Source organism: Lutra lutra, chromosome 9, assembly GCF_902655055.1.
Source record: "Lutra lutra chromosome 9, mLutLut1.2, whole genome shotgun sequence".
In the NCBI taxonomy this organism is placed as follows: domain Eukaryota; kingdom Metazoa; phylum Chordata; class Mammalia; order Carnivora; family Mustelidae; genus Lutra; species Lutra lutra.
The window spans coordinates 38147941-38164393 of record NC_062286.1 but is presented as its reverse complement, the minus strand read 5'-3'; the positions used below and the strand labels follow the sequence as shown (position 1 = coordinate 38164393).

The 16453-nt window shown below is 52.2% G+C and overlaps 1 protein-coding gene across 11 annotated transcripts in view; it reads left to right on the top strand.

Moving 5' to 3' along the window:
• PAX8 (paired box 8) overlaps positions 1-15327 on the top strand; it is a 56927-nt gene extending 41600 nt beyond the window's left edge. For all 11 annotated transcript variants that reach the window (XM_047744632.1, XM_047744631.1, XM_047744638.1 and 8 more), the window contains 3 exons: positions 5754-5855; positions 12544-12630; positions 14125-15327. In XM_047744632.1, coding sequence (XP_047600588.1) covers positions 5754-5855; positions 12544-12630; positions 14125-14201 — 266 coding nt within the window. In that variant the 3' untranslated portion in view covers positions 14202-15327. The remainder of the gene's footprint in view (positions 1-5753; positions 5856-12543; positions 12631-14124) is intronic.
• Positions 15328-16453: the final 1126 nt, after the last annotated feature.

Sequence of the window (16453 nt, the reverse complement as noted above, 5' to 3'; positions counted from 1 at the left end):
CTATTTAAGATATGGGCTCAAGGCATTGAACTAGAACCCATGGAGGAAGCCAGAAGTGAAGCAGCCCTTCTGGGCCAGTGGTTTTCAACTTTCTGGGCCTCAAAACACTCTCTCGAAGTGACAGCTTTTACAGAAGCCAGGTATCCAAACCAGACAAATGAAGAGCTACTCTGTTTGAAGCAGGGACTCTGCCCCTGAAAGCCCTTGGACCACCAAACTAGAAAACCAAGACCTCTGCCTGCCCAGCGGGACCACAAGTTCGTCTTATTCACGTTCACAGACCCTGTCAGATAGCTGCCTCTATATTCTGTCTGGCAGGCACCCGGGATTTTTATTCTCTGTGCATGCCCACGTCTGATGTGGGAGGTCCCCTTGGAAGTAGTGGGCACAGAGGTAAAGGGTTAACAAAGGAAGTCCAGTGTGTGGGCTGAGAGACAGTGTTTTGGGGTATGGAGCAAGGAAGCGAATGTTGACTCAGAGTTCAAAATTTCAAAAGCGGGTGAAGTCAGCGGAGATGGGTCATTTGTTTTGACCAAAGTGATTAAAGGAGAAAAATCCATGAGCTGAGTGGGATGATGTCAGCCAGATAAAATGGGATAGGGAGGGTGGGAGGCGAGCCAGGGAGTAAAAGGACTCACATCCCCTGCAGGGTGGAGAGGCCCGATCGATCGTGGGTGAGGCTACCCGCTTCCTGTGAGTGGCAGGCCCAGAGCAGGAGGGCTGCGGTAAGGCAGCAAGGGGTGAGGTGTGGGTGAAGCGTGTGATGCTGGGGAACGGGACTTTGGTTACTGTGTGAGTCGCCCAGAGACTTGGCAGGCCCGGTTGAGTGGAGAGGGAAGGGCAGGTGGCCACGGGAAGCGGTCTTGGATAGTCGTATGAAGTATAGTTGGAACAACCCGGGGAAAAGTGCTCCCCCCACAGACCCCCCCCCACTTTCTCCCCTCCCCGTCACCCTGTGAGGGCTTCAAGCACCCCCTGTCGACATGCAGTCAAACCCGGTGCCGCTTCCACTCTTTGCCAGTTCTTAGACTAGTGCCCATGCCCACTCTCCAGACCGACTGCAGGAATGGAAGGTTATCCACCGCATGGGGTAAGGAAGATGCCAGGGTGCCGAGCGTGGCCACTGCGAGAGCCAGTGGGGGGCTGCAAGGCCCAGAAGACGTGGCACCAGAGGCAGGGGCTCAGAAAAGCAAGAGGTGCCCAGATTTGGAGGGACTGGGTCCAGGCAGGTTGCTAAGAGCAGGAAGCAAGTCAGGGCTGCGGTTCACAGAGTTGGGCCAGCTCTGTAGCTAGGGATCAGCGTGTTCATGCAGAGCCCAGGGTGTTGACCCTCAGCTTCTTGAAGACCATCCACCTGCGGCCTCTGGTCAAGAATGGGCCTAAATGCCTACCCTGTGGCTGAGCCGTGGTGATCGGGCTGTGAGGAGATCCAGGGAGAAGGAAGGCTAGGAGGAACGATCTCAAGAGTCCAGGGGCCTAGAAATTGACCCAAGGGAGGAAGAGGTGATCTTGAAAGGAAGGGAAGGTAGCCCAGACTGAATTATTCTGAGGTAGTGCTGCAGACCGGAGGAAGGGGCAGGACCAGCTGAGTTTTCCTTCCAGATTCAGCGTGGCCCGCCCGGCTCCCCTCCTCTGAGTGGCTTCCTATGGATCCTCCCAGCTGCATCTCCATCTCCCCCTGGGTTTACCTCCTCTCCTCGCTCAGTGGCTCTGAATGTGTGATTTCCAGGGTGACTGTCCTTCTGGGTCTCAGCTTCTCCCTAATTAGCCAAAAAAGTAGCATCAGGGTTTGGGGAACAATAGGATTGCCCCTAATATTCCTGTTGTTTCCCTTCAGATGCCACAGTCTGGGTCCCAACACACTTGCAGGAGTGATATCAAGGCCATCCCCGTCCCGCCTGTCCTGGGGCTGATTCCAGCTCAGCTGATCAGAAAGCTCTGAGTTTGGTTTTATCATCAAAGAGTCCATTACCCGCCTCCATTCTTTTGTGCGAAATTATATTTAGTCCTGCCAAAGAGATTTCTGGATTGCTATAAATTTTCTTTGCTATCAGAACAAGATAAGGAATTGAAAAGGGGTCACATAGAGGGCAGACATCAAAGTGGACAAATAATATTGTCTGCAATCACCTCTACCCTCTGAATTCCTCGGAGGAATGCTACCAATATTTAGAACTTTTACCAGTATTTCTGGGGCGCTAGCGTTTTCTTATAGAACCCTACTTCATAGCCAGCTGACATGGGCCTGTGTCTACATCACCTTTTGAAAAACAGGGCAGTGTTGGAAGTATATTTGAGTGCTGATTTACAGATCAAAAAAACTCATGAGGAAGAGCCTTAAAAATAAGTAAGTCAGTTAAAGCTCATGGTTAGGCCACGTTGGAACTCATGTACTCATGGTTTCTGTGGTTTCATTTCTGAGAAGTTTGCAAGGTTCGCGGCTTTTTGGAAGAAAGCACTTATGTAAGGAACGGAAGCAGAGTTTTGAGGGATTGACAAGGAAGTTAAAGGGGCCACAGCCTGGGTGAGAGCCATCCTATAGAAAGTCTTGCTAGGCTTTCGAGGAGGGCCAAGTTTCCTGGAAGCCTTTGGGATGTGCTCTGGCATTTGATTCAGAAACTTCTGTCCCACCGGGAGAAAACTTGGGGACTGAGAAGAGGTGAAGATGAAATCTCAGAATTTAAGGGAGTGAGGCTGATGAATGTATTTCTAAGAGCAGTCTAAGGGCTGGTTTCATGGGATGGGGTCCCACAGGGCAACTGCGGCTAAATTAAATTGTGGCTTCAGGGGAGCCCGTGCCCCAGGGCTGGGTCACGGAGCTGCAAAGCTCAAGAAGCAGTAGGATCAGGTGATGGGACAGGTTGGATGAGGGTGGGAAAAAGGGGAATGTGGGACCACAAGAGGTCTGGAGAGTACCTAGGCCAGCACCAGCAAAGAGGTAGCCTAAGAGCCAAGACTGACCTCCTCACCTCCAGCCACGGTGTTGGTAGACACAGAAATAGCCTCAGAATCCTGCTCAACACAGTGTACCAGGGAGCCCCTACCAAAGAATTTAGGGGTAAGCTGAACCTAATTTGCAATCTCTTATTTAACCTAGCTCTTCACGAGACAGACAGGAAGATGTAATTCAGAGCAATTAAGGGGTTTGTCGCTCACCCACAGTCTGGCTTGGATCTAGAAGCAGGAGGAGGAAAGAGAGAAGGCATCAGGCTTGAATTAGCCACTACCCTTTTCCATCACTCTCCTTTGCATGCACCTGTCTACCCTCTGTACCCCTGCCACCCCCACAGGCTTCTTGTCACCCCTTTCTCTCATAGGCTCCAATACCTGGCCAGGTGCTTCATCTGAGGGCTGAAAGGGCTGAGTCTGATAGCTGATTGTATTGCACACTTCTTGGAAGAGAGATCAGATTTTACCTTGGTATATCTCCTGCGTATTTCTCCCTCTACTTCTGAATATACTGAAATTTCCTTGCCTCACCTGGGTTTCCAGTCCCTCATCTGTCTGGACCCTGGGTCAAGTGAACTGAACCCACCTGTAGAATTTGAGTAGATTCTTCCCTGTTTGGTCCAGCATCAACCACAGCAGGACATTGTACTAAAGTCAAACAAATTAGGAGGTGGTGTATGAAAACATTCACATAGCTTTAAATAATAAACACTGATGGCTCATTCAAATAAGATTTGTTCTGTAATGGTTCCCATGACATGTAGCAATTTATTGAATGTGTCCATTGCCCTGCTCAGTGTCCACCTGTAGCATGGAATGCTGGCTCTGAGCTATGCTGGTCATACTGTAGCAGTAGTAATAAGGTGCATAAGACTACTCTTCCTGTTTTCCTCCCACTTTGCACACAAAGACACAAGCTTGGGCACATAGGTGGCTCGTCTAAGGGCACTTGGAAAATTAGCTGTAGCAGCAGACTAAGGACTGAGGTCCTCTGGTTCCTACACCGTTCCCTCCAGAGAAAGGGCAGAAGCCCAGAAGGCTGGGTCTTGTCTGCTGACCCCCAGGCTTACCTCCACACACCCATCCAATCTTGTGCCCCATCTTGAGTTAATGGCGGCCCTGCTAATTTAGCATTCTTATTCACTGCTATATCCCCAGTACTAAGAAAAGTGCCTAAGACATCATACTTACTCAAAAAATCTTTACTGAATGCACAAACGGTCTTCAGGAAATCCCTAGAAATCAAGGTAAGAGTTAGTCCCTCTGGTATCGATGACTCATAAGGTTCCATGGGACGTACCTTCCCTCTCATCATTCCTGGCCACCCGTTGAAGAGTTTGAAGCATGCAGGACCTGGGGCGAGGGGGGAACTTTGGGGGGAAAAAAAGTTGGACAAGCAGGGATATAGAGAGAATGACCTTGGCAAGTTGGTTGACAGACTCACAGGGAGTCCATGCAAGTCCTAGGAGAAGCAGCAGCCCCTTTGCGGAAGAGGCAGAGGCATTTGGGGGAAATGGTCATAATCGAACATAGTGGTTCTCAACCCAGGACGATTTTGCCCCCTGGGGACATAGGGCAATATTTAGAGATATTTAGGGTTGTCACACTGCAGGGGCGGGGGAGGGGGCGGGGCTGCTACCGACACCTTCTGGTTAGATACCACGGGTGCTGCTGAACGTCCTGCAATGTAAGGAACAGCCCCCACACAAAGATGGCACCAAATGTCAAGAGTGCTGGAGTTGAGGAAATCCTGTAACCATCACCAAGAACTGGGTTGACTAAATAATTCATCACTCATACTGGGCATTTGAGAGTGAAATGGGCATTATTAATACATATGCTGGCATGGGGGTCCTAACCTGGGCAGAAGTGGGCAAGCCAGGATGTGCTACCAAGAATCCCTGGGTGAGGGAAGAGTTCGATCCAGGCCTGTGGGACATGGTGGCTGAGGAAGAAACACAGCCAGTCAGATGGGGGCCTCCAAAATGGGAAGGCTTGACTTCTGGGTATAAGGAAGAAGTAAAGCCAGGGCAATCAGACAGGTCTCCAGTGCCACTGAGGCAAGGGCATTATAAACAGAGGGGGGTGTCTGTTTTACTGAAAATGTGGGGTTTTCCCTCCCTCAGAAATGGGGTTACTAGTTGTCTAGTTCATGTTCACATGTAAACGCTAAGTATTTCCCAGCCCATATCTCCTTTCTAGGTCAGGGATCACCAGTAGGTTTTGTGTCCCTCACAGCTCTGACAAGAAGACCCTCTCTGGCCCCCTGGAAAACAGTACAACGATTGTTAGCAGTGTCTGCCTCGGGTCCAGAAAAAGGGTGGTGGAAGGTAGTGGCCCAAAGGCCACACATGTGCCATCCCTTGCTCCTGAGCCTCAGAGCTGGGGCTGGGAGACCATGAGTCTGAGTCCAGTGGCCTCTAACCTATTACTTACGGCTGCACCCACTGCTGTTCTTGACGCTGGCGGGATAACAAGGACCCAGAAGACATAGCCTCCAGCCTCCCTCCAACACCATGAGATTTTTGTGGGTGAATTAAGATTCACACAAGTGAAATCACTGGATAATACAGGACTGCACTAGGCCGGTGCTCCCTGCACGGTGCGGCCTGTGCCCTGAGGCCTGGGCAAACGGGGAAAGCCTGAACTCGGAGAAGGGAGGAGGAGGAAGCAGGTTTGGAGAGTGGCTTTAGATAGAGCTGGCCTTGGCACTAGGAAAGACTTGCTGAGCCTCAGGGAAGCAAGACAGGAAGTGCCGGAGCCCACAGTAGCTAAGCTAACGATTCCTCGCTGTATTTTTCCAGGGAGAGAGATGGTGGGACCCACACTGCCCGGATACCCACCCCACATCCCCACCAGTGGACAGGGCAGCTATGCCTCTTCTGCCATCGCGGGCATGGTGGCAGGTAAGGAGGCAGGGGGCTGGGCAGGAGGGGAGTTCTACAAACAGGAGGTGTGGGCCAGAGGCGGAGCACAAGGGGACAGGAGGGAGGGTGTGTCTCATGCACAGACTTCCCAAAGGGCATGGAAGGACCCACCAAAGGGCACATGTTGTAAATGCCTGGAGGCAAGATGTTAGTTCTGGCTCCTTAACTCTCCCCTTCTCAACCACCTCCTTCCCACATGCTCCCAGATTCCCCATGATGAAATGGGCAGGGCAGAGACAGACCAGTGATCAAATCCAAGCTCTGCCACTTCCTCCATTGACTCAGTGAGCCTTGACGGAGAGCCCTGATGGAGAGTGCTCTAGGGGTCCACAGAACGATGTGAGCTGAACACCAGCCTGGCCCTTGAACCATCCATGGTCTTGCAGGCATTTCCCTCCGGTGAATCTATATGCCCTTTCTGCAGTCTGAGTGTGAATGGTGTTGGTGATGATGATGATGATGATGGTTGACATATACCTTCCTTTACACCCCACCCCCACTCAACCCTGTATGGGTGGGACCTATGTTCTAGGGACTCCCAAGGTACGCCAGGAGACTTGCTGGGAGGATTTCTCCACCATCATTTGGACCATCCTGGATTCCTGTCTGCCAGTCCTTTGGGTTTCTTTATCTACCAGCATGATCATTGCCCAAAAGTGACCCGGGGTGTCAGGGTCTAGGCGAGGGAGGAAGACAAGGAGCGAGTCGCACTCCCTCTGTTAGGGAGTTATGGGAAGTTATGGGAGGGACCCAAGGGTGAATAGGGCAGAATCAAGCCATTTCTACTGCCTCAAGAGGCCCTAGGACCTGGAGCTTCTGGAACAGGCTGTGAATCAGGGCATCTGTGACCCCCATGCCAGCCTCTGTGGCTCTGACCCCAGACTCTTAGCAGATACACCCAGGCCTGCTTCCCTCCCTCCCTCCCTGGCAGGGACTGTTCTTTGCCAGCCACCCACTCTGGGTGCCCATTGCTGAGGCAGGTGGGCTGGGATCTCCTGGGCCGAGGGCGGGGAGGGAGACTCGAGGGAGGGAAGGAGGCTCCAAGCTCCCTGGGAACCTGCTGAGCTGGCACTTGTTGCCGGCCTGGTTACCGTGGCGATGTGCTTAATGCAGCGTTGAAAATACAGAATACTGACTCCTCTCTCCCTCCTGGCCCTGGACTCCCTCCCTCCCTCCCTTCCTCTTCTGGAGCGTGAAATGAGATTGGTCAAGATAAAAAAGGAAAAGATTCGGTTATTTTTTTAAGAGTGTGGATAATGGGGCCTCTCAATCAAAATCCCAGGCTCCAGTCGGCTCCCCCATCCCCCTCCCAACCTCTCCACCTTCCAGGCCGCCTGCTTAGAGGAGGAGGAGGGAACAGAAAGCACAGGGCTTTTCTCTTAATTATGAATCATTCCCCAGGGCCAGGCCCAGGGCAAGGGGGTCCAGGAGCCTGGAGTCTGACCTGGGAGGTAGCTGGAAGGTTTGGGCCTCTCATCAAAGGCCCCCAGGTGTTTCAAGAAAGATCTCATCCTGAGTGAGTGTGGTGGGAAAAAAGAAAAAAGAAAAAAAAAGAAAAAAACACAATACAGTTGATGAACTGCCATTGAATTGCAAAAGGGTGGGCCTTGTCTTGCACGGTGCACGGGCTCCCCAATCAGTTGTGTGTAAATAAGTTTCCAGAAAATGGAATACTATTTAATGCATCATCTGGGTCCTAGGAATGCCACGGTACAAATGAAGTCTTTTTTTTTTTTTAATTTATTTGATCGAGAAGGAGAGAGCACAAGCAGGGGGAGCAGTATAGGGAGAGGGAGAAGCAGGCTCCCTGCTGAGCAGAGAGCCCAATGTGGGGCTCCATCCCAGAACCCTGGAATCATGACCTGAGCGGAAGGCAGACACTCAATGGACTGAGCCACCCAGGCTCCCTGTACAAATGAATTCTTAAGGAAGGTTGTGCTTTTTTCCCCATAAAATATTATTTGTCCATCTCTTACCAGTAGCCACAACCTTCCAATAGGCTGAATGGTGATGCTTTCCATTAAAATTAATAAACCTTCACTGATCCTCCGCTCTCTCTCTCTCTGCCTGCCTCTCTGCCTACTTGCGATCTCTGTCTGTCAAATAAATAAATAAAATCTTAAAAAAAAAATAAATAAACCTTCACTAAGCATCTACTGTGTGCTAGATGCAGAACATGTGCTTAATGCAAGGCATGCCAGTGACTTTCTTCAATCACTTGTGGAAGGAAGGTGAAGATCATTTATTATGCACATCTGTGTGCCTGGTCATTCATAGATACAACTTTCTTGCTTAATCCTCACCATAGGACTAGGAGGCTGGTATTATTCTAGTTTAATATAGATAAGGAAACAAGCTTAGTGTGCTCAGGGTCTCCATGAACCGCACTACGTGGTTGAGTTGTTCAAACACAGGTCTTCTGATTTCAAATCTAGGGTTCTTCCTACTATATGGCACTGCCTCCTACAATACCAGAAATAACAACACAAATTCTAAGAAAGCAACACAAGAACAGGACCAGGACAGACTTCTCTTATCCATTCATCTTCTGTTTTGCCTTCTCATGGTTGTTGTTGTTCCTGCCCCATTAACAGAGTTGATGACCCTCACACCAGCTCTAGAGCTGACTGGCAACTCCAGACAGATTGATCCATTCATCCATCCACTCAGCTTTCCACCGTGTGTCTTTGTACACATTTTCCACCTATCCGTGCTTCTTCTTACCCTCATTCATCCATCCTTCCATCCTCCATCTTTCCATTCATCTTTCCTTCCATCCATTGTTCCTTCTATGCACTCATCTATCCATCCTTTCTTACATTCATCCTTTCAGTGAGCCATCCATCCTTCTATCCACCCATCCATCCATCCATCCATCCATATATCCTTCCATACATCCATCCCTTCATCTATCCATCTTCCTATCATCCATCCTCCATTACCCAGCCTTTCAACCATTCTTGCATCCTTCCATTCATTCACCACCTTTTCACCTAACAAATGCTGGTTGAATCTCTATGGCATAGGATGCTGGGGGGTTATAGCAGTGAACAAGGCAGGTCCCTCTATTCATGGAGCTTAGGACCTAATAGTGGAGGGAAAAGTACAGTAAACAAGTCAATGAATGAATAAAGAAGATAATTTCAGATAGTGATAAGTGCCGTGAAGATAATAAAGTAGAATGATGTCACAAAGAGCCACAGGGAGAGGAGATAACTACTTTAGATTGGGTGAACAGGGGAGACCTCTCTGAGAAGGTGTTCAAAGTGGTCAGCCAAGTGATGAACTGGAGCAGGCCATCCCCAGCCCAAAAGAACAGCAAGTGCAAAGGCCCCGAGGCAAGAACCAGTTTAGCGCGATCACACATGAAAAGGGGGTGAGTATATCTAAGAACAGCAAGTGAATGGGGAAAGCATTACAAAAGGAGGGAATTTGGGGAGTGGCTGGGTCAAATTTTAAGACTACTCGGGCTGCTGGGAAAACAGTATCTAGTCAAAAGCAGAAACACAGAGACCAGTTAGGGGAGGGACAATTGCAATAGTTCACTCAAGACATGACCGTAGGCACCTGGGTGGCTCAGTCAATTAAGCATCTGCCTTCGGTTCAGGTCATGATCCCAGGGTCCTGGGATCAAGTCCCGCATGGGGCACCCTGCTCAACGGGGAGTGGCTTCTCCCTCTCCCTCTGCCCCTGTTCATGCTTTCTTTCTCTCTCTCTCTCAAATAAATAAATAAAATCTTTAAAAAAAAAAAGACAGATGGGGCTTGGGCTGGGGAGGTAGCAATGAAGGAGGAGAAAAGAGACACTGAGGCTATGTTAGTGGTACAGCCAACAATACTTACTGGTGATTTGGCTGTAGGGGTTCCCAAACAGAGGCTACAAGGATGACTCCTAGGCTTGGGGCTTGGGAAAATGCATGACTGGTGGTGGTGGCAAGTAAAAATGTGGGAGACCAGGAGAGAAGGAGGTAGAGCGTGTGGCACGTGGAAATCAAGAGTTCTATTGGCCCCAAGAGGATTGAGACACCTCCAAATACCCAGTTTAATAAGGTAGTAGCACATGATATATGTCTCAAGTCAGGAAAGAATTCTGGCTAGGGCATAAATTTCAGCCATAGTACTGAGCTGTTATTTAATGCCAAGGGATTAGACAAGATCACTAGAAAGAGAATGTGGATGGAAAATCACAGAAGGCTCACAAACCAGGCCTTCAGCATTTAGAGCTCGAGGAGAGAAGAAACCAGCAAAGAGAGTGAGTGGGGGAGGACAGTGGATCCGGCAGCAGAGGCATCACAAAACCCAAAGGCATTAGAAGGAGCGATGACCTGAATCACGTCAGCTAGGAGGTTGGGGGAGGGGATTGGGAGAGGACAGGGAAGTGACCATTGCAATGATCGGGGTGGAAGTTGTGGGATTTTTCGGGGATCAGCACTCCCGCCGGGAATGAGAGGTAAGGGCAGAAACCAGGAAGGAAGCACAGAAAGGGGCTGGTAGCCAGTGTTGGGGCAGAAAAAAACGATGCAGAAGATGGCAGGGCGTGTTTGCTGGCTGGAGGAAGTGGTAATTAGGAAGGAGAGATTGATAGAGCAGAAAAGAAGGGATAGATTGTAAGACCAAGACCTTGGAAGGGTGAGTGGGGTGGGATGCAGAGCAAAGGGGACAGGTGGGCCTTTCGTGGGTGTAGTGGCATTTCATCCATGTGGCTGGGGCAGGTGGACGGATCTGGTGGCGGGGAGAAGCTGCTCCCAGGCGTGTACCCCATCCTGAGCCCCCAGCCCTACACCAGCTTCCGTGTAACCGAAGCACATAGGTACTTGGTGAACACGTATTCAGTAAGTAAGTGTGTGAGTGAGTGAAACGCATGGGTAAGTGACAAAATGAGAGAGGAAGCAATGTATTTTCCACCAATGTCTTCCTCATGCTTCGGAGCCAGCAGTGTTTGGCACCAGGTGGAAGAAAAGGCACTGGGCTCCTGGCTTCCCCCTAGGGTGCTCTGATACCAGGCCATTCTGGGGTCCACCAGCAGTAAATGGGTAAAAAAAGTTAGCATTGTGGGACACAAGGAAGACCCCTGGAGTAGGAGCGAGGGGCCGGGATTCTAGTGCAGGCTCTAACTGAACACGGGACCTGGGGTAAATGTCTCTCCCTCTCTGGGGAGCGGTTTCTTCATTCGTGATCCTCTGTTGAGCTTTATTCTAGCACCTGCTTAATGGGAAAATAATCAAAGTTAGCATGTCTTGAGTGCTTTTTATATAGCAAGTGTGGGGCTCACCATTTAATGGATGTTATCTAATTTAATCGTCCCTAAACCCCATGAGATAGGGACAGTAATTCACCCCATGTTACAGATGAGGAAATCAAGGCCTCATCTGTGACTGGCCCAGGGTACACAGCTGAGGAGTGGGGAGCAGAGGTTTGACTCCAGGCAGGCCAGCTCCGGATCTGGTGGTGGGGAGCTGGAGCTGGAAAGCTTGCACTTTCAAGCTTCCCTTCCAGAGTCTGTGAAAGAGACGGGAAGCCACAGAAGGTCCTCAGATCCCAACAGCAGGTGAGGTTTTGAAAGGCTGTGTGGACTGACAGGGGATGGCGGGGTTGGCAGGAACCTGGCGTTGCATCGGCTCCGAAGCACATAAAGGGATTATCTGGAATTCAGAGTTAGAGCCCTAAAGTCAAGTTCTGCTCTGCCATTTGCCAACGTGGGATTTGAGGCAAACTGCTTAATCCTGGGGCACTCCAACGTCTTCCCCTATAAATTGGCGGTATTAACGGGTGCTTCAGAGCTAGCTGGTGAGGATAAAGGGGACAAGTGAGTAGGAAAGCGTTTTGCAGTCTTTAAGCTCCCTGCGGAGTATGGATGGTATTGGAGAGGGCTGCTTGGGTCTGTTGCTGCTGTCTAAGGGAATCCTTCTGCGATTTCTCTGGTCAGTCAGTCCTTTGGTAAAGCCAAGAATCCACTCACCGAAGGAGGTGATCTGATTAACTTTGTTTCAATTCATGCACTGAGTTTGCTTCAAGGGACAGACTTGGAATGGGACAGGGAGGTCCTCAGAGCAAGTTCCAGGACAGATTTCCCTACAGGGCTCCTCCCTCTGCTCTTTCCTCTAATCCTCACTCAGGACCCCCCTCTGCTCCCCGCCACCGCCTCACCCCCGCCCCTAACAAACTCAGACCTAGGGAGGCTAACAAGTGTACCTGCGGATTCTTTCTGTGGCTCTTTCTGACCCCTCTCACTCCTTTCGGCCCCTCCTGGAATGGCCTTCTGCCGGAGGTCCACGCAGCAGAAAAATCGGCTACAACCTGGGCCCTAGAGTCCCAGCACAGCTTCCAAACACCACTAAGCCCTTCAGCCGCGTGTGCTTCTGCAGATCTCCAAGCCTCAGCTTTTTTACCTGAAAAATGGGCCTTAAAATATCACCTCCCTCCTGGGGTAGCCGGGAGGACTGAGCTTGTCAGGGCAGTGCCTCTGGTACCTGGCAATAAAGGGCTCTGTCCAAAATGATGCAGACTAGGGGCCCCAAAGTTGGGTCCTCTGAGCTCACCTTGTCCTGCTCCGCTCCCCCTGTGCCCCAGGGCTCACCCAATGGCAGCCCTGCAGACCCTTCTCCCCACCCCCAAGCCTACGTTGGTGTGTCCACCTCACAGGCCTCTCACCTGTGTGCCTCCAACAGGAAGTGAATACTCTGGCAATGCCTACAGCCACACCCCGTACTCCTCCTACGGCGAGGCCTGGCGCTTCCCCAACTCCAGCTTGCTGAGTAAGTCCGCTGGGGGCCACCCAGGCCCTCTGCTGCATGGGGTAGGGTCGGGGTACAAGGCTGGGCCAAAAATCCATCTGAAAGGCAGCCGGGAGGCCCAGATGAGATGGAGGGTCTGGGGAGACAGGTGTTCTTGGCAGGCCAAGCAGGTGGAGGGAAGCCAGAGCCCCTGGTTATCTGGAGGGAAAGCACAGAAGAGGGAGACTTTTTTCTCCCTGTCATGCTCCCTCCTGCCGCCTGAGGCCATGTGTCGGGTGTAAGATTCAGGGCTCAGGCCTTGGGAGGGCAAGGGTGGACTCAAAAAAAGTCTCAGAGTGGACGTCCCGTCTTCAGGGGCTCAGAGTGCAGCCTGCGTCCAGCCACGGTGACACTGAGACACGGGCGCCCAGCAGGATGCCAGCTGCCCTCTGGCCCCTGGGAGCGCGCTGTTGGCAAACGAGGCCATCCCGCTGTACACATAAACCATCTCAGTGTCGCAAGGGGGCTCACGAACCCCGACCACAACCCTTACACGGGATCCTTTGTTCACATTCCCAGTATTGGGCTTGACATGCAGATGCCCCCTTCTGTGGAAGGTCCAGAGAGTGAGCCGTGGGTTCCCCTTCACCCGTCTCTTGCCCCGGGGCCATGGGCTGGATACAGAAGCTTTTTAGGAAACCAGGCCCCATAAATGGAAACTCAAGGAATTCTGCTAGAGTCTCCCCGAGCGATGACCTTGAGGGTCTCCGAGCAAACCTGAGCCCAGGAAAAGCGATGAGGCCAGTGTGGCCCACCCCATGGGCACCGTCACCGGCCTGGCAGGACCATCCATCGCCAAGGCCCCCTCTCCTGCCGTGACCTCCTGGCATTCCAGAAGCGACCAGAAGGATGGCTCACCTGGGCTCTGTTTGCCAGATGGGTTCAACTCTAAGCCACCTTTCTGTTCGATTTTACCAGAAAGGATGAGGCTGCTGAGCTGAGCCAGGGGGCAGGGCACCTCCCTGCCAGCCCCACCTGGGCTGCCCATCCTGCAGGTGGACAAGAGTCTCCCCAGGGAGGCCCTCAAAGGCACATTTCCCCTGGGCACTCAGGATTCTAGTCCTTCTGGGCCCTAGGAGGAAGATTCTCTGACCTCTCACTGTTTGGGCAAGGATTGGGACGGCCTCAGGAATCCCCCAGTGTGCTTGGTTCTTCGGGGTTCCAGATGTAACTGCTCCCAATTGCCCTTTCCCTGAAACAAGGGTGTTGAAGGTCAAGGCGATCCTGGGAGGCCCAGGGGCAAGAAGCCACAGTTCTCATTCTGGCCAGAAACCTGGAGGTGAGGCCGGAGAAGGAGGAAATAGGGCTGGAGAGGAGTTAATCTTTGATGATCAGATAGGCCTGAGGAGTAGATGATTAACTTGTGTTGTCTTCAAGGTTAGCAGATGCAGGAGAGGCTGTGTGGTGCAAGTTCCCCTCTGACCAGCGGTGTGGCTGTTGTTTTGTTTTGTTTTGTTTTGTTTTTAACATGTCCAGGTTCCCCGTATTATTACAGTTCCACATCAAGGCCAAGTGCGCCACCCACCACCGCCACGGCCTTTGACCATCTGTAGTTGCTATGGGGACAGTGGGAGCAACTGAGCACCAGGAGGACTTGGCCTGGGACAGGCCTCAGAGAGTCACACAAAGGAAACTTTATTTATTACACGAAAAATAACCGCAAGTCCAGCACGGCGGCGCACTCCCTGTGTGGTTGTTTTAATGAACCATGAAAGACAGGATGACTTTGGAGAAGGCCACACTGTCCTCTAAGACTCCATAAGAAGGGGCAGGGGTCCCAGGGAAAGTAAGAACTGTTCCGTTCCAAAAGAGACACTATTGGAGGAGAAATGTGGAGAGAAGAAGGAACAGTTGAGGAGCTTGAGGTGGACGGCGCAGGGGCCCACGATGGGCTTAGGGTTCCACAGGGGCCCCCTGGCTCCTCCATCAACAGGCTCTCGGAGGCGGGGCCCACACCCCGCAGCCAGGCGCAGCCAGGCTCCCGTCACGGCCCCTCGGAGAGCTGCCTCCCGCCTGCCCCACAGCTGAGGCTCCAGCTGTCCACCTTCTCCGCTCAGCTTGCTTGGCATTTCCGCACCTCCCTCCTGGCCGGGGCTGAGGGCTGGGTCAAAGCTGGAAGCTCCTCCTGATGGTCACCGGGACCTTCCTGTCGCCTGCTGCTGAGAACCTGTGAGCACGCCCCAGTTCTCCAGTGGATCACCCCCTCGCAGCCAGATCAGCCCACTCCAGCTGGAGACAACCATTCCCAAAGGCACCCCACCCCCAACCCTGGCTCCTGGGGAGTCACCTGCAGCCCTGGGGTAGAGCGAGGCCCAACTGCTGGGGACCCGCTTCCCTCTCCCGACAGCCCCTGCCCCGCCAGGTGCGCCCCCTGCAGCCGCAGCCCACAGCAACTCAAGAGTCCCCCTGGCGACCCCCCCAAGCCAGCATGGAGGTGCCCTCTCCGCCCCCCCACCACCGCAGCCCTTGCCCCCGCCAAAGCCTGACTGTAAATACTATAAATGAAGCTCTGTTTGGGTCAAGCTTCCCTCTTTCCACCCCCAGACTTCGGCCTCTCAGTGAATTGTCTCCCTGCCATGTTGGGCTTCTCTCCTTGATGCTTCTTTTCTTTTTCCTTTTTTTTTTTTTTTAAAGACAACCCATCATTACCACATAACTCAATAAACCATTACTCTTCGTCTCAGGCTTTGGGGTTGGCTGGGGAAGGAAGCAGCCTGGGTCTGGGCTTTCTCCAGAGAACCTCAGAGCCCCCATGGACCATGAGCTCACTGTGGGGTGGGGGGGTGGGAAGTTGAAGGACCGTGGGCTGCCCAGAAGCCCTGACTTCGCATTCCCCCTCTCCCTCTGTTGCTAGACGTTGAACTCCGGGCAGCCACTTCTCCTCAGCTTTGATTTCCACTGTGAGTGAACGCCAGGATAAAATGAGCACACGGCATGGTGCCCGGGGCCAGTCGTAGACTTCCCACAGGTAGTCGCTCTTGTTATTCACAGGAAGCCAGAGAAGCTGCAGGGAGGACTGGAGAAGGTTCTGGAAACACAATAACCTGGGGCCTACATAACAGCTCCTGCGCCTCCTGGAGCGGGAGATGAGGAGGGGAGAAGACGTCTCCTGGGCAGTGCTGTGTGCCAGACTCGGCGCGAAGGGCGTCCAGTAGATAAGTTGGGATTAGCCCCATTTTACATTTGAGGAAACTGAAGCTCAGACAAAATGAAATAACTTGCTCAAGGTGGGAAATGGTGGGTTCAATCAAGTCCTCTTGGAAGGACTGGGTGATGGGAGGCCCTGGGTGTGCAGGGCCATGCAGGGCCGAGGGAGCCTGTGGGGACTTCAGACAATCCCTGTCTGAGAAATGCAGGAGAACACTGGTCAATATAAAATGGTGGCTGTGAGGGCTCTGCCCCCACCAGGACGCTTGGCCTGCGGGCACCTTCTCCATGTGGGATGCAGCAGCAATGAGGGGCAACGCGCCCTGTTGAATGCTGACAGCAGGGCAGACAACTCAGGTTGAGTCAGATGAAGAGAGAACTCCTCACCCACCACAGACTCCAAGACTAGGAGGGCTGAGGAAGAGACATAGGGTTCTTACTGCTCCCCCCATTCCAGTTCCCTAAAGAGAAGTCGGGGATGCTCACCAAGGATGGCGTGAGAGTAGAGCTGTGGGACCATCCCACAGAGAAAACCAGCCTCGTCTCTGAAAGGACCCGAATTGAGGCTCATTTTCCAGTAACAGCCCTTCCCTCTACAACAAGCTTAGCCACAGGACTGAATCCCATCCTACGTGAGGCTCCTCATCATCTCAAACCT